Raw genomic sequence first — 25,881 nt, forward strand, 5'->3', positions numbered from 1 at the left:
TTCAAATATACCCTATTTCAAAAGCCCTCCCAGATTACATTCTCTTTCCGCACATTCTTCAGTGGTCTTCCACCCTATGACTCATTTCTGCTTCCATGGTTCCATTTGCTGCCATATCCACTCCTAGATAGCTAAAAAAATTCACTTCCTCCATTTTTTTCTCCATTCAAACTTACACCTCAACTAACCCATTCCTCAATCCTGCTGAACCTATACTAATAATAATAACCTTGCTTTTATTCATATTCACTCTCAACTTTCTTTTCACACACTCTTCCAAACTCAGTCTCTAACTTCTGCATTTCTCACTTGAATCTGCAACCAGTGTTGTACCATCAGCAAACAACAACTGACTCACTTTCCATGCCCTCTCATCCCCCACAGACTGTAAACTTGCCCCTCTCTCAAGACTCTCACATTTACCTCCCTCACCACTTCATCCATAAACAAATTAAACAACCACTGTGACATCACACATCCCTGCTGCAGAGCAACCTTCACCTGAAATCATTCACTCTCCTCTCTTCCTACTTATACACATGCCTTACACCCCAATTTCTCCTGGTATCTCTTCACACATGTCTCTTTTCCAAGCTCACTTTTTTTCATAACAGGCTCCAGTCACAGATAAAAGTCTACATCAAGGCTGAGCCTTAACTGAAATATGAAAAGGATTATGAAAGGGATAAACAAGACACACAGGAAGGTATTTACGAATTTGGAGAAAGCGAATAACCTGCCTTTTGAAATGTGCCAGGCTGCCACCCTCTTCTCACTCATATCATTTTCAAAAACCTTTACAAAACTTCACCCTTGCCTCTACCTGGTAATGACATCCCACCAGCTGCCCCTCTGAACATAGTCACATCCAAGAGCCTCTCTTCTGCATGCCTATCAATAAGTATGTATCCAATAATGCCCTCTGACCATCTTTCCTACGCATCCACATACAGTTGTATATGTTCCTCTTTTTATTCCAGGTATTCCCAATCACCAGTCCTTTTCAGTAAATGATTCTATAAGCTGTTCATCATTCCTTTTCACCTCAGTGAAAACACCATGTCCCCAATATATACACTCAACTGCCACAACACTCACTCTTGTACAAATAACCCATCCCTAATACCCAAACACCTGCATGACATTTGCTGCCACACTCACTCAGCTGCTCCTTGCTGCAACACTCACTCAGCTGCTCTTAAAACTTTTTCTCATGGCCAGATGCATAAGCACTAATAATCATCCATCTCTTGCAATCCACTATCATTCTAACCCACATCAGTTTGGAGCTCACTTCTTTACACTTTCATACATTCCCATAACTCCTACTTTAGCAACTGTGCAACCCTCTTCTTTAGCATCTGCCCTCGCACCAAGCCATGACTTTATCCATAAAACATTCACAAATCATTCTTCCTCATTGCTATTCCTTTCCTCAAACATACTACCTGTTTCTCAAGAAATATTAAGATATCAATAAATGTGTGCTATTCTTTTTTATAACTGATTGCCTGTGTTAGCAAAGTAGCTCCTGGGACAGACACAAAAAAAAAGTCATATCTGCTCACATCCACTCTCTAGCTGTCATGTGTAATGCACTGAAACCACAGTTCCCTATCCACAACCAAGCCCCAAAGACATTTCCATGGTTTAACCCAGACCCTTCACATGCTTTGGTTCAGTCCACTGACAGAACGTCGACCCCATTATACAACATCGTTTCAATTCATTCTATCTTGTGCACGCCTTTCACCCTCCTGCACATTTCTATTGTGAACATATATCAACATGCACAAGTTTCTAACATACATATGAATGCACAAAGTTTGTCTGTCTATACATCTGGATTTAATAAATACAAACATGGCACTTCCTTACATACTTCTCCTCCTGCAGTTGAGGGTGCAGTTGATTACTGAAGGTTTCATCTTTGAAATGATATTTCGACCTTCCTAAAGTAAGAACCCAAGATCTACTAGTTTTGCCAGAGACATAGGAAATTAATCAGTCTTTATGAAAATTAAAGGCGCTGATATGCTTTAAAAGTGGATGATGTCCAGTGATAAAGCACTTTTTTGTCATAAGAAAAAATCGTAAACACTCTTATGAATGACTTACTAATGATGCACAGGGTTACTTATGACCTGACACAAAAGAATCCTGCTGTAATTTTTTCTCTGGTTAGATTTCTCAAATACCAATTAATTCTTTCATATGAAACCACCTAAATTCAATGTAAAATTGGTTGTGCATTCACAAAAAAGCAGAAAAAAACAAAAAAGTAAAGAAAAAAAATTCTGGCAATGTGAAGAGTTGCATTCTAGTTTTCAACAGTTTTCTATTCAATCAACTCATGTTTTTGCCAACAAAGAACAAGCACAATAAATTTCATAAAAAAAGGATATTAATGGGCTTTCTATTGGTAAAATCGGAATTTTGATAAAGTAATATTACGGCCGATAAACTCAAAGAAACAGAGCAATTGAAAAAATTTCCAAAATTGTTCACTCTATTTAGTTTTCACAATTACTTTTCAATTTTTCATCATTATTCTACTGGTTAGTACATGTGGCTAGGTAAGTAACAGTGAATTCAAATTCTTTTTTTTAGCATGTAAAGCTTGTCTGTAAGATAATTTAGAAAAAAATACATCCCCATGTACTCATGCTGTGCACTGTTATACTATTAAAAGCATACAATGATATGATCTTTGCAGAATTAAACCAATAAAACAAAATTATTTCAATACTGTATCTTATGTGGCGATGCTTCTGTCTCTGCCAAATGAATAGCAAGGGTAATCATTGCATTCATCCCCTCTTCCTCCAAGACGACCTCTTTATCCAATCCATGGTTCAACCGTTCCTGTTGTCAGGCCATTCACGCAAGGGATCAGGCATATCAGGCTTGGAAAAAGTCTCCTTCCTCTGGCTCCCAGTCAGCTTTTATCACTGTCCGTACTTGCTGCAAGCACGTTATCCATGAGGCAAAGTGTTCCTTTATTCAAAGGAGGCATGATAACCTCTCCTTGTCATCCACTAACAGATCTTCCTGGTCTTCAGCTAAGGGCATCTCGAACAACTTCTGTCACTCTACCTTTTCTGCTCTGATGGTGCTACAGCTGTCTCTCCTGTAGCCAAAGCAACTCTCTTTGGTTCTCGTTTCCCCTAACTCCACCTTGGATGACTCTATCATTCTTTCACCCCCTGATGCTACTCTTACTAATCCTATGTCCCTTCCCATAATCTCTTTTCAGAATGTCTGAAAAGCACTTCTTTCTCTGGACACAAGCAAGGATTATGGTCCTGATGGCATCCATCCCTGTGTAATTAAAGTGTGTCTGAACCTGCACCTGTGCTTGCTCATCTGTTCCGTTTCTGTTTAAAAACTGACCGTTCTGACACCCCCCTAACTATAGTCCTATTGCTTTGACATCTACCACTTCCAAAATCTTTGAATCCCTCCTTAACTCCTATATCCTTAGATACCTCAAAAATCAGTCTTCTCTCTGATAACCAGTATGGCTTCCATAAAGTGAAATCCACTGGTTATATTTAGACTAATGTCTGGTCATCATCCCTGAAAGATTTTAGGGAGTCAAGTGCAGTTGTCCTTGATATAACTAAGGCTTCTGACAGGGTATGGCATCAAGGTCTCATCTCTAAGCTCCCATCTTTTGGCTTCCCTCCCTCACTTTGCTCCTTCATATCTTGCTTCCTCTCTGGCCGATCTATCTCTGTGGTGGCTGATGGATAAGCATTCCCCTTTTTCTCCATCAAAAGCAATGTCCCCTCAAGGTTTCATCCTGTCCCCTACACTTTTTCTCCTTATTTTCAATGATTTCCTCTCCTCCATAAATAATCCAATGCATTCATATGCTGATGACTCAACACTGTATTCATCCACATCCTTCAATTCTGCCCCCTCCTCTCTCACTCATTCTGCATCTCATCTTAACAGCTTCCTCAATAAACTCTGACTTGGACAGGATATCTCAGTGGAGTAAATACAATCTTGTTAAGTTTAATGCCTCTAAGACCCAGTTTCTACCCATCTCTCTATCGAAAACTCCTCAACTCTCATCTCTCCTTTAACAGTTCTGTAATTCCACCTCTAAGCTCAATTAACGTACTTGGCATTGCTGGAACATCCACTCCTTCTTGGAAACCCCACATTACAGGAATAACTAAGTCTGCCTCTAAGAACTGGTTGTCCTGTTTAGATGTCGAAACTTCTCTTCTGAACAGCTGCTCTGTTTATACAAAGGATTGATTTGTCCTTGTACAGAGTACTCCTCTCACATTTAAGGTGGTTCTAGCACTGCATCCTTACTTGATAGAGTTGAGTTGAAAGTGTTACACCATATAAACTGTCCTAGACTAACTTCCAAACTTGATCCCCATGCCCTATGCCACAATGTTGGTCATTTCCCCTCTTCTATAGGCATTACTTTGGTTTTTGCTTCCAAGAGCTGGCTGCATGTGTGCCCACACCACTAGCTAGACCATGCAATACTCAGCAAGCTGCTGCATATGATTATTGTGTGGCCATCAGCAACTCTAGGATGGGCCATTTTGATACCTCCTTTCCCTACACGTTGAACCTCTGTAATTCTCTACCCTCTCATGTCTTTCCCGATGACTATGACCTAGCACATTTCAAAGGACAGGTTTTTCACTTTCTCAAAAATTTGTAAATACTTTCCCTTGTCCTTTCTTTTTCCATTTCATAATTCTCTTTATATTTCAATTAAGGCCCAGCTTTGATGTGGACTTTTGTCCATGACTGGAGCCTTCAACATAAAGATATGAGTTTGATTACAGAGTGTCAGATACTGGGTGTTTTGGTCAGGGTGATGTGCGAAGTAAGATCAGAGAAAATGGTTTGGTAAACAGAGAAGAGGTAGTGAAAGCTTTGCAGAAGATGAAAACCAGCAAGGCAGCAGGTTTGGATGGTATTACAGTGGAATTTATTAAAAAAGGGGGGTGACTGTGTTTTTGATTGTTTGGTAAGGATATTCAATGTATGCATGGACCATGGTGAAATCCCTGAGGATTGGCAGAATGCATGCAAAGTGCCACTGTACAAAGGCAAAGGGGATAAAGGTGAGTGTTAAAACTACACAGGAATAAGTTTGCTAAATGTTCCTAGGAAATCATATAGGAGGGGATTGACTGAGAGGGTAAAGTTATGTACAGAGCATCAGATTGGGGAAGAGGAGTGTGGTTTCATAAGTGGAAGAGGATGTGTGGATCAGGTGTTTCCTTTGAAGAATGTGAGAGATATATACATATAGAAAAACAGAAGGATTTGTATGTAGCATTTATGGATCTGGAGAAGGCCTATGATAGGGTTGATAGAGATGCTTTGTGGAAGGTCTTGAGTACATGGTGTGCGAGGTAAGTTGCTAGAAGCAGCGAAAAGTTTCTACCAAGGATGTAAGGCATGTGTACAAGAAGGAGAGAGGAGAGAGGGATTAGTTGCTGTTTGCTGATGATACAACTCTGGTGGCTGACTCATGTGAGAAACTGCAGAAGTTGGTGACTGAGTTTGGAAAGTGTGTGAAATGAGAAAGTTGAGAGTAAATGAGAATAAGAGCATGGTTATTAAGTTCAGTAGAGTTGAGGAACAAGTTAATTGGGATGTAAGAATGAATGGAGAAAAATTAGAGGAAATAAAGCATTTCAGATATTTGGAAGTGGACTTAGCAGTGGATGGAACCATGGAAATGGAAATGAGTCACACAGTGGGGGAGGGGTTGAAGGTTCTGGGAGCAAAGAAGATGTGGAAGGAGAGAACACTAACTCGGAGAACAAAAATGGGTATGTTTGAAGGAATAATATTTCCAACAGTTACATGGTTGCGAGCCATGGGCTATAGATTGGGTTGTACGGAGCAGGGTAAAGGTGTTGGAAATGAAATGTTTGAGGAAGATATGTGGTGTGAGGTAGTTAGATCGAGTAAGTAATGAAAGGGTATGAGAGATGTACTGTAATAAAGAGTGTGGTTGAGAGAGCAGAAGAGGGTGTGTTGAAATGGTTTGGACATATGGAGAGAATGAGCGAGGAAAGATTGACAAAGAGGATATATGTGTCAGAGGTGGAGGGAAGAAGGAGAAGTGGGAGACCAAACTGAAGGTGGAAGGATGGAGTGAAAAAGATATTGAGCGATCAGGACCTGAACATCCAGGAGGGTGAAAGGTGTGCAAGGAATTGGAACAAAATGGTATACCAGATGGAGTGAGTATTTTGAAGGTTTGTTGAGTATGTTTGATGATAGGGTGGCAGATATAGGGTGTTTTGGTCGAAGTGGTGTGCAAAGTGAGAGGGTTAGGGAAAATGATTTGGTAAACAGAGAAGAGGTAGTAAAAGCTTTGCGGAAGATGAAAGCCGGCAAGGCAGCGGCTTTGGATGTTTTTGCAGTGGAATTTACTAAAAAAGGGGGTGACTACGTATTGTTGACTGGTTGGTAAGATTATTTCATGTATGTATGACTCATGGTGTGGTACCTGAGGATTGGCGGAATGCTTGCATAGTACCATTGTACAAAGGCAAAAGGGATAAAAGTGAGTGCTCAAATTATAGAGGTATAAGTTTGTTGAGTATTCCTGGTAAATTATATGGGAGGGTATTGATTGAGAGGGTGAAGGCATGTACAGAGCATCAGATTGGGGAAGAGCAGTGTGGTTTCAGAAGTGGTAGAGGATGTGTGGATCAGGTGTTTGCTTTGAAGAATGTATGTGAGATATACCTAGAAAAGCAAATGGATTTGTATGTGGCATATAATAGAGTCGATAGAGATTCAACAAACCTTCAAAATACTCACTCCATCTTCTTCTCACATCACCATTACTTGTTATCACCTCCCCATTAGCCACTTTCACTGAAGTTCCCATTGATTCCCTCATCTTACGCACTTTATTTACCTCCTTCCAGAACATCTTTTTTTTTTTTTTCTTTGTCGCTGTCGCTGTCAGGCACCTCACCATGAGTCATACATACATTAAATAACCTTACCAACCAGTCAACAATACAGTCACCCCCTTTTTTAATAGATTCCACTGCAATACCATCCAAACCTGCTGCCTTGCCGGCTTTCATCTTCTGCAAAGCTTTTACTACCTCTTCTCTGTTTACCAAATCATTTTCCCTAACCCTCTCACTTTCCACACCACCTCGACCAAAACACCCTATATCTGCCACTCTATCATCAAACACATTCAACAAACCTTCAAAATACTCACTCCATCTCCTTCTTCCATCACCACTACTTGTTATCACCTCCCCATTTGCGCCCTTCACTGAAGTTCCCATTTGCTCCCCTGTCTTACGCACTTTATTTACCTCCTTCCAAAACATCTTTTTATTCTCCTTAAAATTTAATGATACTCTCTCACCCCAACTCTCATTTGCCCTCTTTTTTACCTCTTGCACCTTTCTCTTGACCTCCTGTCTCTTTTATACATCTCCCACTCAATTGCATTTTTTCCCTGCAAAAATCGTCCAAATGCCTCTCTCTTCTCTTTCACTAATAATCTTACTTCATCCCACCACTCACTACCCTTTCTAATCAACCCACCTCCCATGCTTCTCATGCCACAAGCATCTTTTGCGCAATCCATCACTGATTCCCTAAATACATCCCATTCCTCCCCCACTCCCCTTACTTCCATTGTTCTCACCTTTTTCCATTCTGTACTCAGTCTCTCCTGGTACTTCCTCACACAAGTCTCTTTCCCAAGCTCACTTACTCTCACCACCCTCTTCACCCCAACATTCACTCTTCTTTTCTGAAAACCCATACAAATCTTCACCTTAGCCTCCACAAGATAATGATCAGACATCCCTCCAGTTGCACCTCTCAGCACATTAACATCCAAAAGTCTCTCTTTCATGCGCCTGTCAATTAACACGTAATCCAATAACGCTCTCTGGCCATCTCTCCTTCTTACATACGTATACTTATGTATATCTCGCTTTTTAAACCAGGTATTCCCAATCACCAGTCCTTTTTCAGCACATAAATCTACAAGCACTTCACCATTTCCATTTACAACACTGAACACCCAATTATTCCCTCAACTGCAACAGAATTTAGCATTTCCAATTGATTCTCCACTTTCAAACATTATATCATTCAACTTTAAAGGATGTTTAGCAAAAGCAAGAATAATCTGGTAAAAAAAAAAAAAAACACACACACAAAGGGCTATACCTGACATTTCAAAATCGGAGTCCTCGTCATTATCGGTGTGTGTCTCACGGTATCTTCTCTTGGCTGCTCGCTGAGCAGCTTGCCGCACTGGAAAAGATTAAGAAATAAGTTTGTCCCATCATCCACAAACAATAAAAAATAGGGAATTTACCAGAATCTATCTAGTGTGCCGTAAATGAGATAAAGTCAAATATCTTCATGAAAAGTAATTGAGATCTGCATGATATACATGAAAATAGAAATGAGGAGTGAAAGTCATAAGTACTGAAAATGAAAAGGCACAACTGCACAAGAAATAATAATAAGATCCTAAAAAAAAACATAAACTGATGTGATAAGGACTGTACAGAACACACAAGTAAGGCTCAAGACAATAAGCAGCAAGACTGACGAGAAGGATGCATATCTCAGGTGTAGAGGACATAAAGGAGGAGAGACTGAAAAGGAAGTGGATGGAGTGAATGAGGCAATGCGTTATCAGTAACAGAAAAATCAAGACATTGAGAAGCATGCATGGATAAGAGTAAACTGAAGTGATGTCATATACAAGGGGTGATATGCTGTCAGTGAGTTAAACCAGCATGTTATAGGTGATCAAAGGAAATCACAACATTCTGTATGGCTTGGATGTGAATAGGGACTCTAATTTCAGTGCATGATTCACAGCAGTTAGAGTGGATGGGAGCAAACGAGGCTGTTCCTTGTCAAATATCTTCAGCAATATCTTTACATTTACAGCAGGTCGCAAACAATCATCCCTCTCCCATTTTCATCATAAATACCTTTTGCCCTATCTAACAGTCAATCTCTGACCGTGACGCATTCATGGGCCGCTCAGGGTCGAGCACATAGGTTCAAATCCTGGCTGCAGCAGTCGGTCCACAGTCAACCCAGCTGTTTATCCACCCCTAGAGGATGGTTGATAAAATGGGTACCTTAACTTTACCAAAAGATGATCAGACATCTCAAAAGCTGCCCCTCTCAATACATTCACTTCTAACAGTATCTCTTCTGTGTCTATCAATTAATTTTTTTTTTTTTTTTTTGCTTTGTCGCTGTCTCCCGCGTTTGCGAGGTAGCGCAAGGAAACAGACGAAAGAAATGGCCCAACCCACCCCCATACACATGTATATACATACGTCCACACACGCAAATATACATACCTACACAGCTTTCCATGGTTTACCCCAGACGCTTCACATGCCCTGATTCAATCCACTGACAGCACGTCAACCTCGGTATACCACATCGATCCAATTCACTCTATTCCTTGCCCTCCTTTCACCCTCCTGCATGTTCAGGCCCCGATCACACAAAATCTTTTTCACTCCATCTTTCCACCTCCAATTTGGTCTCCCACTTCTCTTCGTTCCCTCCACCTCCGACACATATATCCTCTTGGTCAATCTTTCCTCACTCATTCTCTCCATGTGCCCAAACCATTTCAAAACACCCTCTTCTGCTCTCTCAACCACGCTCTTTTTATTTCCACACATCTCTCTTACCCTTACGCTACTTACTCGATCAAACCACCTCACACCACACATTGTCCTCAAACATCTCATTTCCAGCACATCCATCCTCCTGTGCACAACTCTATCCATAGCCCACACCTCGCAACCATACAACATTGTTGGAACCACTATTCTTTCAAACATACCCATTTTTGCTTTCTGAGGTAATGTTCTCGACTTCCACACATTCTTCAAGGCTCCCAGAATTTTCGCCCCTCCCCACCCTAAGATTCACTTCCGCTTCCATGGTTCCATCCGCTGCCAGATCCACTCACATGAGTCATACATACATTAAATAACCTTACCAACCAGTCAACAATACAGTCACCCCCTTTTTTAATAGATTCCACTGCAATACCATCCAAACCTGCTGCCTTGCCGGCTTTCATCTTCTGCAAAGCTTTTACTACCTCTTCTCTGTTTACCAAATCATTTTCCCTAACCCTCTCACTTTCCACACCACCTCGACCAAAACACCCTATATCTGCCACTCTATCATCAAACACATTCAACAAACCTTCAAAATACTCACTCCATCTCCTTCTTCCATCACCACTACTTGTTATCACCTCCCCATTTGCGCCCTTCACTGAAGTTCCCATTTGCTCCCCTGTCTTACGCACTTTATTTACCTCCTTCCAAAACATCTTTTTATTCTCCTTAAAATTTAATGATACTCTCTCACCCCAACTCTCATTTGCCCTCTTTTTTACCTCTTGCACCTTTCTCTTGACCTCCTGTCTCTTTTATACATCTCCCACTCAATTGCATTTTTTCCCTGCAAAAATCGTCCAAATGCCTCTCTCTTCTCTTTCACTAATAATCTTACTTCATCCCACCACTCACTACCCTTTCTAATCAACCCACCTCCCATGCTTCTCATGCCACAAGCATCTTTTGCGCAATCCATCACTGATTCCCTAAATACATCCCATTCCTCCCCCACTCCCCTTACTTCCATTGTTCTCACCTTTTTCCATTCTGTACTCAGTCTCTCCTGGTACTTCCTCACACAAGTCTCTTTCCCAAGCTCACTTACTCTCACCACCCTCTTCACCCCAACATTCACTCTTCTTTTCTGAAAACCCATACAAATCTTCACCTTAGCCTCCACAAGATAATGATCAGACATCCCTCCAGTTGCACCTCTCAGCACATTAACATCCAAAAGTCTCTCTTTCATGCGCCTGTCAATTAACACGTAATCCAATAACGCTCTCTGGCCATCTCTCCTTCTTACATACGTATACTTATGTATATCTCGCTTTTTAAACCAGGTATTCCCAATCACCAGTCCTTTTTCAGCACATAAATCTACAAGCACTTCACCATTTCCATTTACAACACTGAACACCCAATTATTCCCTCAACTGCAACAGAATTTAGCATTTCCAATTGATTCTCCACTTTCAAACATTATATCATTCAACTTTAAAGGATGTTTAGCAAAAGCAAGAATAATCTGGTAAAAAAAAAAAAAACACACACACAAAGGGCTATACCTGACATTTCAAAATCGGAGTCCTCGTCATTATCGGTGTGTGTCTCACGGTATCTTCTCTTGGCTGCTCGCTGAGCAGCTTGCCGCACTGGAAAAGATTAAGAAATAAGTTTGTCCCATCATCCACAAACAATAAAAAATAGGGAATTTACCAGAATCTATCTAGTGTGCCGTAAATGAGATAAAGTCAAATATCTTCATGAAAAGTAATTGAGATCTGCATGATATACATGAAAATAGAAATGAGGAGTGAAAGTCATAAGTACTGAAAATGAAAAGGCACAACTGCACAAGAAATAATAATAAGATCCTAAAAAAAAAACATAAACTGATGTGATAAGGACTGTACAGAACACACAAGTAAGGCTCAAGACAATAAGCAGCAAGACTGACGAGAAGGATGCATATCTCAGGTGTAGAGGACATAAAGGAGGAGAGACTGAAAAGGAAGTGGATGGAGTGAATGAGGCAATGCGTTATCAGTAACAGAAAAATCAAGACATTGAGAAGCATGCATGGATAAGAGTAAACTGAAGTGATGTCATATACAAGGGGTGATATGCTGTCAGTGAGTTAAACCAGCATGTTATAGGTGATCAAAGGAAATCACAACATTCTGTATGGCTTGGATGTGAATAGGGACTCTAATTTCAGTGCATGATTCACAGCAGTTAGAGTGGATGGGAGCAAACGAGGCTGTTCCTTGTCAAATATCTTCAGCAATATCTTTACATTTACAGCAGGTCGCAAACAATCATCCCTCTCCCATTTTCATCATAAATACCTTTTGCCCTATCTAACAGTCAATCTCTGACCGTGACGCATTCATGGGCCGCTCAGGGTCGAGCACATAGGTTCAAATCCTGGCTGCAGCAGTCGGTCCACAGTCAACCCAGCTGTTTATCCACCCCTAGAGGATGGTTGATAAAATGGGTACCTTAACTTTACCAAAAGATGATCAGACATCTCAAAAGCTGCCCCTCTCAATACATTCACTTCTAACAGTATCTCTTCTGTGTCTATCAATTAATTTTTTTTTTTTTTTTTTGCTTTGTCGCTGTCTCCCGCGTTTGCGAGGTAGCGCAAGGAAACAGACGAAAGAAATGGCCCAACCCACCCCCATACACATGTATATACATACGTCCACACACGCAAATATACATACCTACACAGCTTTCCATGGTTTACCCCAGACGCTTCACATGCCCTGATTCAATCCACTGACAGCACGTCAACCTCGGTATACCACATCGATCCAATTCACTCTATTCCTTGCCCTCCTTTCACCCTCCTGCATGTTCAGGCCCCGATCACACAAAATCTTTTTCACTCCATCTTTCCACCTCCAATTTGGTCTCCCACTTCTCTTCGTTCCCTCCACCTCCGACACATATATCCTCTTGGTCAATCTTTCCTCACTCATTCTCTCCATGTGCCCAAACCATTTCAAAACACCCTCTTCTGCTCTCTCAACCACGCTCTTTTTATTTCCACACATCTCTCTTACCCTTACGCTACTTACTCGATCAAACCACCTCACACCACACATTGTCCTCAAACATCTCATTTCCAGCACATCCATCCTCCTGTGCACAACTCTATCCATAGCCCACACCTCGCAACCATACAACATTGTTGGAACCACTATTCTTTCAAACATACCCATTTTTGCTTTCTGAGATAATGTTCTCGACTTCCACACATTCTTCAAGGCTCCCAGAATTTTCGCCCCCTCCCCCACCCTAAGATTCACTTCCACTTCCATGGTTCCATCCGCTGCCAGATCCACTCCCAGATATCTAAAACACTTTACTTCCTCCAGATTTTCTCCATTCAAACTTACCTCCCAATTGACTTGACCCTCAACCCTACTGTACCTAATAACCTTGTTCTTATTCACATTTACTCTTAACTTTCTTCTTTCACACACTTTACCAAACTCAGTCACCAGCTTCTGCAGTTTCTCACATGAATCAGCCACCAGCGCTGTATCATCAGCGAACAACAACTGACTCACTTCCCAAGCTCTCTCATCCCCAACAGACTTCATACTTGCCCCTTTCCAAAACTCTTGCATTCACCTCCCTAACAACCCCATCCATAATTAATTAAACAACCATGGAGACATCACACATCCCTGCCGCAAACCTGCATTCACCGAGAACCAATCACTTTCCTCTATTCCTACACGTACACATGCCTCACATCCTCGATAAAAACTTTTCAATGCTTCTAACAACTTGCCTCCCACACCATATATTCTTAATACCTTCCACAGAGCATCTCTATCAACTCTATCATATGCCTTCTCCAGATCCATAAATGCTACATACAAATCCATTGCTTTTCTAAGTATTTCTCACATACATTCTTCAAAGCAAACACCTGATCCACACATCCTCTACCACTTCTGAAACCACACTGCTCTTCCCCAATCTGATGCTCTGTACATGCCTTCACCCTCACAATCAATACCCTCCCATATAATTTACCAGGAATACTCAACAAACTTATACCTCTGTAATTTGAGACCTCACTCTTATCCCCTTTGCCTCTGTACAATGGCACTATGCATGCATTCCGCCAATCCTCAGGCACCTCATCATGAGTCATACATACATTAAATAACCTTACCAACCAGTCAATAATACAGTCACCCCCTTTTTTAATAAATTCCACTGCAATACCATATAAACCTGCTGCCTTGCCGGCTTTCATCTTCCGCAAAGCTTTTACTAACTCTTCTCTGTTTACCAAATCATTTTCCCTAACCCTCTCACTTTGCACAATAATGAACACAATAATGCCCTCTTTCATCTTTCCTACCCACTCACGTATATATATATATATATATATATATATATCTCTTCTTATATTAAGAATTTCCAATTACCAGTCCTCTTTCTGCAAAGAACTCCAAAAGCTGTGCAACATTTCTATTCACATCAGTGAATACTCCACGCCTACTAATTATATGCTCACCACTTTTGTATTGCCTCTCTTCCTCAGTACTCTTATAATTATAATCATTCACCTCTGGTAACCTATCTTCACTTTTTTCCACATCAGCCTGAGACTCACTTCCTTACATTCATTCACACATTTCCATATCTCCTTCAGCAAAAGGAGTGTTCCTAGTGAAGGTGGTAAGGCAAAATAGGAAAATGGATCAGAAAATTTTCAACCAACAAAAAATACATAGTAGTTACAAATGGAAACATATCTGAGGAAGAGGATGAACTGTCTGGGATACCACAAGGAACAGTTCTGGTTGCAATACTCTTTGTAATCATGACCTCAGACAAAGGTAAGTAAGAGACAAGTGTAGCCATAAGTTTCACATATGACATAAGAGTAAGTACACCTGGATAATGCCTACACAAAAAGAAATAGAGAGAGATGCAGATATCAGAGATTTGGGAAGAATTACCAGTGAAAAACTTTAACTTGAGGAAAACATTGAAAAAATGAAGTGATTTCAAGCCAAATAATGAGTGAAATTATATTGAGAACATTTGCAACAGATAAAGACAAAAGATGAAAATGTTTTATGTATATATGTATATATATATATATATATATATATATATATATATATATATATATATATATATATATATATATATGTATATATATGGGAGGGTATTGATTGAGAGGGTGAAGGCATGTACAGAGCATCAGATTGGGGAAGAGCAGTGTGGTTTCAGAAGTGGTAGAGGATGTGTGGATCAGGTGTTTGCTTTGAAGAATGTATGTGAGAAATACTTAGAAAAGCAAATGGATTTGTATGTAGCATTTATGGATCTGGAGAAGGCATATGATAGAGTTGATAGAGATGCTCTGTGGAAGGTATTAAGAATATATGGTGTGGGAGATAAGTTGTTAGAAGCAGGGAAAAGTTTTTATCGAGGATGTAAGGCATGTGTACGTGTAGGAAGAGAGGAAAGTGATTGGTTCTCAGTGAATGTAGGTTTGCGGCAGGGGTGTGTGATGTCTCCATGGTTGTTTAATTTGTTTATGGATGGGGTTGTTAGGGAGGTAAATGCAAGAGTTTTGGAAAGAGGGGCAAATATGAAGTCTGTTGGGGATGAGAGAGCTTGGGAAGTGAGTCAGTTGTTGTTCGCTGATGATACAGCGCTGGTGGCTGATTCATGTGAGAAACTGCAGAAGCTGGTGACTGAGTTTGGAAAAGTGTGTGGAAGAAGAAAGTTAAGAGTAAATGTGAATAAGAGCAAGGTTATTAGGTACAGTAGGGTTGAGGGTCAAGTCAATTGGGAGGTGAGTTTGAATGGAGAAAAACTGGAGGAAGTGAAGTGTTTTAGATATCTGGGAGTGGATCTGGCAGCGGATGGAACCATGGAAGCGGAAGTGGATCATAGGGTGGGGGAGGGGGCGAAAATCCTGGGGGCCTTGAAGAATGTGTGGAAGTCGAGAACATTATCTCGGAAAGCAAAAATGGGTATGTTTGAAGGAATAGTGGTTCCAACAATGTTGTATGGTTGCGAGGCGTGGGCTATGGATAGAGTTGTGCGCAGGAGGATGGATGTGCTGGAAATGAGATGTTTGAGGACAATGTGTGGTGTGAGGTGGTTTGATCGAGTGAGTAACGTAAGGGTAAGAGAGATGTGTGGAAATAAAAAGAGCGTGGTTGAGAGAGCAGAAGAGGGTGTTTTGAAGTGGTTTGGGCACATGGAGAGGATGAGTGAGGAAAGATTGACCAAGAGGATATATGTGTCGGAGGTGGAGGGAACAAGGAGAAGAGGGAGACCAAATTGGAGGTGGAAAGATGGAGTGAAAAAGATTTTGTGTGATCGGGGCCTGAACATGCAGGAGGGTGAAAGGAGGGCAAGGAATAGAGTGAATTGGAGCGATGTGGTATACCGGGGTTGACGTGCTGTCAGTGGATTGAAGCAAGGCATGTGAAGCGTCTGGGGTGAACCATGGAGGGCTGTGTGGGTATGTATATTTGCGTGTGTGGACGTATGTATATGCATGTGTATGGGGGTTGGGGGGTTGGGCCATTTCTTTCGTCTGTTTCCTTGCGCTACCTCGCAAACGCGGGAGACAGCGACAAAGTATAATAAAAAAAAATAAAAGAAGTAAACTTGATTATTGCTGTCTTATATGGTCACCTGTAGAGCAGATGTAATTAACTTTTAAGAAAGAGAGAATACAGAAACATTTCACAAATATGATAAAAGCATGTGAATTACCTTGAAATTACCTTGAACAATTAAAACAACTCCAGTCTCAAACGTCACAGGGAAAGAAACATATGGCAATATATGCAAAAAAAAAAAAAAAAAAAAAGGGAGGGGGTATAAAGAACATAGTTCTGAACCAAAAAGCAACCAGACAAAGATATAGAACCATTAAGTCAAGAATAATTCCTGGAAATAAATCAAAAAGCATTAGACAAAGATGCATGATACATGATTGGAACAATAATTTAATGAGAACAATTATTCAATGAATTATTCAATGAAAGAAAAACTCTTCTACAACATACAAGTCAAGCTGTCAGTGCACTGCACTATCCCTGCTGCCATGGCAAAATCTTGCAGTAGGAACTTGTAGATATGTAGATATTCAAGCTATCCCTGACTTTATCCCCGAGGCATTCCTAAACCATTCTTCTATTTCTTTTTCCCTTTTTTTTCATACTAGTTCACCATCTCCCACATTAGCAAGGTAGCACCAGGAACAGATGAAGAGTAGGCCACATTCACCCACATCCATTCTCTATCTCTTCAGTGTAATGCACAGAAAACCATAGCCCATAGGCCTTTTCATGGTTTCCCCCAGCTGCTTCATATGCCCTCATTCAGCCCAGTGACAGCACAGCACTCCCTGCATACCATATCACTAAAATTCACACTGTCCTATGCACACCTTCTGCATGTTCAGGCTCCAACCACTCAAAATATTTTTCACTCCATCCTTTCATTTCCAGTTTGGTCTTCTCCTTTTCCACTCAACATCTGACACATATGTCCTCTTTCTCAACCTCTCCTTAATCATTCTCTCCATATGTTCTAACCATTTCAGTACACCCTCGCCAACTCACTCATCCACACACTTCTTATTACACGTATCTCTAACCCTTTTATAACTTACTCGGTCAAAACCACCTCACACCACCTGTCATCTTCAAACATTTCTTTTCCAACACATCCATCCTTCTCTACAGATTCTCAACCACAGCCAATGCCTCAAATACATACAACAACATAACGACTAACTATCCTTTCAAACAAACCTATTTTTGCCTCCCCAGGTGTCATCCTCTCTTTCCACACACAACTCAATGCTTCAAGAACCTCTGCCCCCTCACCCACCCCATGTCTCACTTCCACTTCCATGGTTCCATTCGTTGTCATGTTCAATCCCATCGATCTAAAACACTCCACTTGCTCTAAATTTTCTCCATTCACACTCACACATTTACTTTCAACTTCCTCCTTTTACACACTCTTAAACTCAGACACCAACTTTACACACTCTCAAAACTCAAACACCAAATTCTGCAGTTTCTCAATCATATCTAACACCAATGCTGTGTCAAACCACAACTGACTCATTTCCCAGGTCCCCTCACCCCATGCAGACTTCATACTTGAGCCCCTCTCCAAGACCCTTGCATTTGCCACACCACCTCAACCTCCTCTCAGCATACTAGCACAAATGCCTCACACACCTCACTAAAGCTTCACACTGCTTTTAGTAGCTTTCCTTATATATATTCATATGACCTCCCACAAGGTGCCTCTACCAACCTTATCATATGCTTTCTCCAGATCCATAAATGCCACATAAAAATCCTTCTGTTTCTCTAAGTATTTCTCACACACATTATTTAACATAAACACCTGGTTCACACATCATCTACCACTTTTGAAACCACAGCGTTCCTTCCCAATCTGATACTGTACATGCCTTAACCTTCTTAATCACCACTCTCCCAAACAATTTACAAGGTATCTTAACAAACTTTTCTCTGTAGTTCAAACAATCACCCTTGTTCCCCATGCCTTTATACAATGTCACTATACATGCATTCCACCTATCCTCAGGCACCTCACCATTGACAATACATGCACTGATAATTTTTATTAAACAATCAACACAGTTACCTCCTTTCTTAAAAAAATCAACTAAAATACCATCCACTACAGTTGCCTTGTTACATTTCATCTTACACAAGGCTTTCACCACCTCCTCTCTTAACCAAATCATTTCCACCACCCTCTCACTTCAAATCCCTCCCTAACCTAAGAACCCTGCAACTGCCACCTTATCATCAAGCACATTCAACAATTCTTCACAAAAATAAATCCATCTCCTCACCGCATCAATACCTGTTACAACAGTCCCATTTGCTCCTTTCACATTTGTTCTGTTTTTTTCACACTATTAACCTCCTTCTAAAATATCTTACCCCTTACATTTACTGATAATTGCTCACCCTGACTCTCATTTGCCCTCTTTTTCAACAACTTCACCTTCATCATGACCTCCTGCTTTCTCTTGTATATTCCTAATCATTTGCACTCCTTCCCTGAAAGTATTACCGATACACCTCCCCTTTCTCTTCCCTTGAAACCTTACTTCATCAACCCATCACCCCCCACCTTCTGCATGCCACACTGTTCTGTTGCACATGCCAGCAATGCTTCATTAAATATCTCCCATTCTTCACTCACTCCCCTTGCTTGTTAGTTTCACTTTTTGCAATTCTACATCTAATCTCTCCAGTATTGTTTCACACATATCTCTTTTCCAAGCTCACTTACTTTCACCACCATCTTTTCAATCATATCATTTCCTCTTTTCCAAAACACCTTACTAATCTTCATCCTTGTCTCTGCCAGGTAATGATCACACATCCCACCAACTGCCTCTCTCAAAACATTCACATCCTAGAGTCTCTCTTTTGTACACCTAACAGTTAGCATGCAATCCAATAATGCCTTTTTACCATCTCTCCTACTCATCTACATATTCTTATGTATATTCACCCGCACTGGATACCCAAAGTCCCACAAATCATACCATCAATTGCCACAATACATACTCTTACATTTAAATCACCCATCATTAATACCTGATCTCTTGAATCAAAACTGGTAACACAATCATGCAGCTGCTTCCATAACACTTCCCTATCATCATCCTCTGTCTCATGGCCCTGTGCATGAGCACTAATAAACAAGCATCTCTTGCACCCTACTTTCATTCTTACCCACATAAGTCTAGAGCTCAATTCCTTACACCCTTTCACACATTCATACAATTCTTACTTGGTGTGAGACTGCCCTTACACCAGTCCCTAAATTTACCCCTAAGACACACCTAATCCATTTTTCCCTTTTATCACTGACTTTTGTTTCACTCAGAACCAGATCATCCACATTCCTTTTTTCAAATATACTATCTATCTCTCCTTTCTTCACATTCGTTACATCCATACACATTCAGACACCCAAGACTTGAGCCTTCTAGGAGGAAGAACACTCCCTACTTGGCTCCTTTTGTTCCATTTTTTAGAAACTAAAATCTATGAAGGGGGTTCCAGCCCATGCACCCACCCTCTTTGTCACCTTCTATGCCACACAGGGATTTTGGAAGTAGAATTCTTTCTCCACTACTTATTTATCTATTCACAACTGTCTCATGACCCCTTTCTAGGGAAGAGTCCTAATTTAGCAAGTACACAATGGAATCCTTTGGAGTGAAAAGTTTTTTCACATAAAAGTAGTCCCTGGAAATCTATACTCTGGAAACATCCATGGTTTGGAAAAAGAAAAAACAAAATTTGACTAATTCAGCAAAATTTCTATGGTTGAAAAAGACTGCCACTTTGCCATCTTGTGCTGTGGGTGTTTGGGTACTCCAAGGTCAGCCACTCTACATAGTAACTCATATTTCTATTCATGATACAGTGCTGGTGGCTGATTCATGTGAGAAACTGCAGAGGCTGGTGACTGAGTTTGGTAAAGTGTGTGAAAGAAGAAAGTTAAGAGTAAATGTGAATAAGACCAAGGTTATTAGGTACAGTAGGGTTGAGGGTCAAGTCAATTGGGAGGTAAGTTTGAATGGAGAAAAACTGGAGGAAGTAAAGTGTTTTAGATATCTGGGAGTGGATCTGGCAGTGGATGGAACCATGGAAGCGGAAGTGAATCATAGGGTGGGGGAGGGGGCGAAAATCCTGGGAGCCTTGAAGAATGTGTGGAAGTTGAGAACATTATCTCGGAAAGCAAAAATGGGTATGTTTGAAGGAATAGTGGTTCCAACAATGTTGTATGGTTGCGAGGCGTGGGCTATGGATAGAGTTGTGCGCAGGAGGGTGGATGTGCTGGAAATGAGATGTTTGAGGACAATGTGTTGTGTGAGGTGGTTTGATCGAGTAAGTAATGTAAGGGTAAGAGAGATGTGTGGAAATAAAAAGAGTGTGGTTGAGAGAGCAGAAGAGGGTGTTTTGAAATGGTTTGGGCACATGGAGAGAATGAGTGAGGAAAGATTGACCAAGAGGATATATGTGTCGGAGGTGGAGGGAACGAGAAGTGGGAGACCAAATTGGAGGTGGAAAGATGGAGTGAAAAAGATTTTGAGTGATTGGGGTCTGAACATGCAGGAGGGTGAAAGGCGGGCAAGGAATAGAGTGAATTGGATCGATGTGGTATACCGGGGTTGACGTGCTGTCAGTGGATTGAATCAGGGCATGTGAAGCGTCTAGGGTAAACCATGGAAAGTTCTGTGGGGCCTGGATGTGGAAAGGGAGCTGTGGTTTCGGGCATTATTGCATGACAGCTAGAGACTGAGTGTGAACGAATAGGGCCTTTGTTGTCTTTTCCTAGCGCTACCTCGCACACATGAGGGGGGAGGGGGATGGTATTCCATGTGTGGCGAGGTGGCGATGGGAATGAATAAAGGCAGACAGTGTGAATTGTGTGCATGGGTATATATGTATGTGTCTGTGTGTGTATATATATGTGTACATTGAGATGTATAGGTATGTATATTTGCGTGTGGACGTGTATGTATATACATGTGTATGGGGGTGGGTTTCGTCTGTTTCCTTGCGCTACCTCGCAAACGTGGGAGACAGCGACAAAGCAAAATAAAAAATAAAAATAAATATACATAAACTTTTGGGTTATTTCTTATGTAATTACCACAAAATGTGAAAAAAATATACAAAATAATGATCAAGACTAATGAATTGAGCAAAAATAAAGAATATTATTGTATAATCAAAGAAAAGACTGCTTCACAATGAGATCAGGTGCAGTTGACTACTGTAATAGTGTGGGCATACATCTGACTTTGTGATACATTTTTGTACATAAATGTACATTTGCCTTCATATCACACTTATGATTCATGTAATTTACTGGAATATACAGCAGAATAATATCTAAAACAATAATCAAGACAGAGGAAATAAGCAAAAATACAGAATGATATCATACAATCCTAGAAGAAAGCATTTCCTCACAATGAGTTCAGCCTCAATTGGCCACTGCAACATTGCAGCTTGGGCATGCAGCTAATACATTCTCTCGTCTTTGTATGATATATGTGTACATTCATACTCACGTTACACTTAAAAGTTCATATAATTTACTTCAATATGTAATAAAAATATACAAAACAAATAATATGATTAAAAACTTATCAAAACTGTGAATGTTACAGTATAACTGAAGTTCAGCCACAGTTAGCAACTGCAACAGCAAGTTCACTCATCTAACTTTATGCTTATAGTTCATGTAAATTACTGCTATGAGTAATACTTTACTTTATACTTTGTCGCTGTCTCCCGCATTAGTGAGGTAGTGTAAGGAAACAGACAAAAGAATGGCCCAACCCACCCACATACATATGTATATACATAAACGCCCACAAAAGCACATATACATACCTGTACATTTCAATGCGGATGGAACCATGGAAGCGGAAGTGGATCATAGGGTGGGGGAGGGGGCGAAAATTTTGGGAGCCTTGAAAAATGTGTGGAAGTCGAGAACATTATCTCGGAAAGCAAAAATGGGTATGTTTGAAGGAATAGTGGTTCCAACAATGTTGTATGGTTGCGAGGCGTGGGCTATGGATAGAGTTGTGCGCAGGAGGATGGATGTGCTGGAAATGAGATGTTTGAGGACAATGTGTGGTGTGAGGTGGTTTGATCGAGTAAGTAACGTAAGGGTAAGAGAGATGTGTGGAAATAAAAAGAGCGTGGTTGAGAGAGCAGAAGAGGGTGTTTTGAAATGGTTTGGGCACATGGAGAGAATGAGTGAGGAAAGATTGACCAAGAGGATATATGTGTCGGAGGTGGAGGGAACGAGGAGAAGAGGGAGACCAAATTGGAGGTGGAAAGATGGAGTGAAAAAGATTTTGTGTGATCGGGGCCTGAACATGCAGGAGGGTGAAAGGAGGGCAAGGAATAGAGTGAATTGGAGCGATGTGGTATACAGGGGTTGACGTGCTGTCAGTGGATTGAATCAAGGCATGTGAAGCGTCTGGGGTAAACCATGGAAAGCTGTGTAGGTATGTATATTTGCGTGTGTGGACGTGTGTATGTACGTGTGTATGGGGGTTGGGCCATTTCTTTCGTCTGTTTCCTCGCGCTACCTCGCAAACGCGGGAGACAGCGACAAAGTATAAAAAAAAAAAAAAAAAAAAAAAAAAAAAAAAAAAAAACCATTTCAATGTATATATACATATGCACACACAGACATATACATACATACATATGTACATATTCATACATGCTGCCTTCATCCACTCCCATCACCACCCCGCCACACATGAAATGGCACCCCCCTCCCACCACGCACATGCAAGGTAGCGCTAGGAAAAGACAACGAAGACCACATTCATTCACACTCAGTCTCTAGCTGTCATGTGTAATGCACCGAAACCACAGCTCCCTTTCCACATTCAGGCCCTACAAAACTTTCCACGGTTTACCCCAGATGCTTCACATGCCCTGGTTCAATCCACTGACAACATGTCAACCCCAATATACCACATCATTCCAATTCACTCTATTTGCTATGAGTAATATATCTATTTATATCTATTATGTATGTATATGTGCGTGTGTGGACGTGCATGTACATACATGTGTATGTGGGTGGGTTGGGCCATTCTTTTGTCGGTGTCCTTGCGATTCCTCACTAACGCAGGAGACAGCGACAAAGTACAATAAAAATTATCATTATTATCATTTTGCTTTGTCGCTGTCTCCTGCGTTAGCAAGGTAGCACAAGGAAACAGATGAAAGAACGGCCCAACCCACCCACATACACATGTATATACATACACATCCACACACGCAATCTATACATACCTATACATCTCAACGTATACATGTATATATATACACACAGACATATACATATATACACATGTACATAATTCATACTGTCTGCCTTTATTCATTCCCATCGCCACCTCGCCACAAATGAAAATAACCACCCCCTCCCCCCAAATGTGCGCGAGGTAGCACTAGGAAAAGACATCAAAGGCCACATTCGTTCACATTCAGTCTCTAGCTCCCTTTCCACATCCAGGCCCCATACAACTTTCCATGGTTTACCCCAGATGCTTCACATGCCCTGGTTCAATCCATTGACAGCACATCGACCCCGGTATACCACATCATTCCAATTTACTCTATTCCTTGCACACCTTTCACCCTCCTACATGTTCAGGCCCCAATCACTCAAAATCTTTTTCACTCCATCCTTCCACCTCCAATTTGGTCTCCCACTTCTCCTCGTTCCCTCCACCTCTGACACATATATCATCTTGGTCAATCTTTCCTCACTCATTCTCTCCATGTGACCAAACCATTTCAACACACCCTCTTCTGCTCTCTCAACCACACGCTTCTTATTACCACACATCTCTCTTACCCTATTATCATTTACTTGATCAAACCACTTCACACCACATATTGTCCTCAAACATCTCATTTCCAGCACATCCACTCTCCTGTGCACAACTCTATCCATAGCCCACACCTCGCAACCATATAACATTGTTGGAACTACTATTCCTTCAAATATACACATTTTTGCTTTCCAAGAAAATGTTCTCAACTTCCACACATTCTTCAATGCTCCCAGAACTTTTGCCCCCTCCCCCACCCTATGAATCACTTCCGCTTCCATGGTCCCATCCGCTGCCAAATCCACTCCCAGATATCTAAAACACTTCAATTCCTCCAGAGTTTTTTCCATTCAAACTTACGTCCTAACTGACTTGTCCCTCAACCCTACTGTACCTAATAACCTTGCTCTTATTCACATTTACTCTCAGCTTTCTTCTTTCACAACTTTACCAAACTCAGTCACCAGGCTCAGCAGGTTCTCACACGAATCAGCCACCAGTGCTGTATCATCAGCATACAACAACTGACTCACTTCCCAAACTCTCATCCACAACAGACTGCATAATTGATTGCCTTTTCCCATGTCAGCAAGGTTGCGCCAGGAAACAGACAAAGAAAGACCCATCCACTCGAATACACACATATGTACATACATGCACATACACACACATACACATATCAACATATACATACATGTAAACACACATACACTGACATATACAGACATGTACATATTCATACTTGCTTGCCTTCTCCATTCCCAGCGTCACTCCACCCCACTGGGAACAGCATCGCCACCTCATGCATCAGCGAGGTAGCACCAAGAAAAAAAAAGCCACATTCGTTTACACTCATTCTCTAGTTGTCATGTAATGCATCAAAACCACTGCTCCCTATCCACATCGAGGCCCCATGGACCTTTCTATGGTTTACTTCAGAAGTTTCACATGCCCTGGTTCAGTCCACTGACAACATGTCGACCCCAGTATGCCACATTATTCCAATTCATTCTATTCCTTGCACACCTCTCACCCTCCAGCATGTTCAGGCCCTGATCACTCAAAATCTTTTTCACTCAATCCTTCCAACTACAACTTGGTCTCCTGCTTCTCCTTCTCTGACACATGCATCCTCTCTGTTAACATTTCCTCACTCATTCTCTCCATATGTCCAAACTATTTCAACACATCCTCTTCTGCTCTCTCAACCATACTCTTTTTATCAACACACATATCTCTTACTTTTTCATTATGTACCAAATCAAACAGCCTCAAACCGTATATGGTCCTCAAATATTTCATTTCCAAAACATCCATCCTCGTCCATACAACTCTATCCACAGCCCATGCCTAGCAACCACATAATATTGTTGGAAGTACCATTCCTTCAAACATACCCAATTTTGCTCTCAGAGATTACATTCTCTCTTTCCACACATCCTTTGCCCTCTCCCCCATACTATGACTCACTAACATGGTTCCAATCCCTGATAAGTCCATTCTCAGATATCCAAAACACTTCACTTCCTTCAATTTTTCTCCATTCGCTTCACTTCCTCCAATTTTTCTCCGTTAAAACTTACATCCCAACTAACTTATCCCTCACCCCTGCTGAAATCGATTAACCTTTCTGTTTACTCTCGATTTTCTCCTTTTACACAATTTTCCAAACAGAAAGGGGTGTGCAATGTCTCCATGGCTGTTTAATTTGTTTGGGGTGGTCTTGCAGAGAGGGGGCCAGTATGCAGTCTG

General features: G+C 41.1%; 1 protein-coding gene across 2 annotated transcripts in view; it reads right to left on the minus strand.

Moving 5' to 3' along the window:
* sno (strawberry notch) overlaps nucleotides 1-25,881 on the minus strand; it is a 468,152-nt gene that overhangs the window by 152,892 nt on the left and 289,379 nt on the right. For both annotated transcript variants that reach the window (XM_071695604.1, XM_071695603.1), the window contains one exon: nucleotides 11,231-11,317. In XM_071695604.1, coding sequence (XP_071551705.1) covers nucleotides 11,231-11,317 — 87 coding nt within the window. The remainder of the gene's footprint in view (nucleotides 1-11,230; nucleotides 11,318-25,881) is intronic.

The sequence above is a fragment of the Panulirus ornatus genome, chromosome 58 (genome assembly GCF_036320965.1).
Source record: "Panulirus ornatus isolate Po-2019 chromosome 58, ASM3632096v1, whole genome shotgun sequence".
In the NCBI taxonomy this organism is placed as follows: domain Eukaryota; kingdom Metazoa; phylum Arthropoda; class Malacostraca; order Decapoda; family Palinuridae; genus Panulirus; species Panulirus ornatus.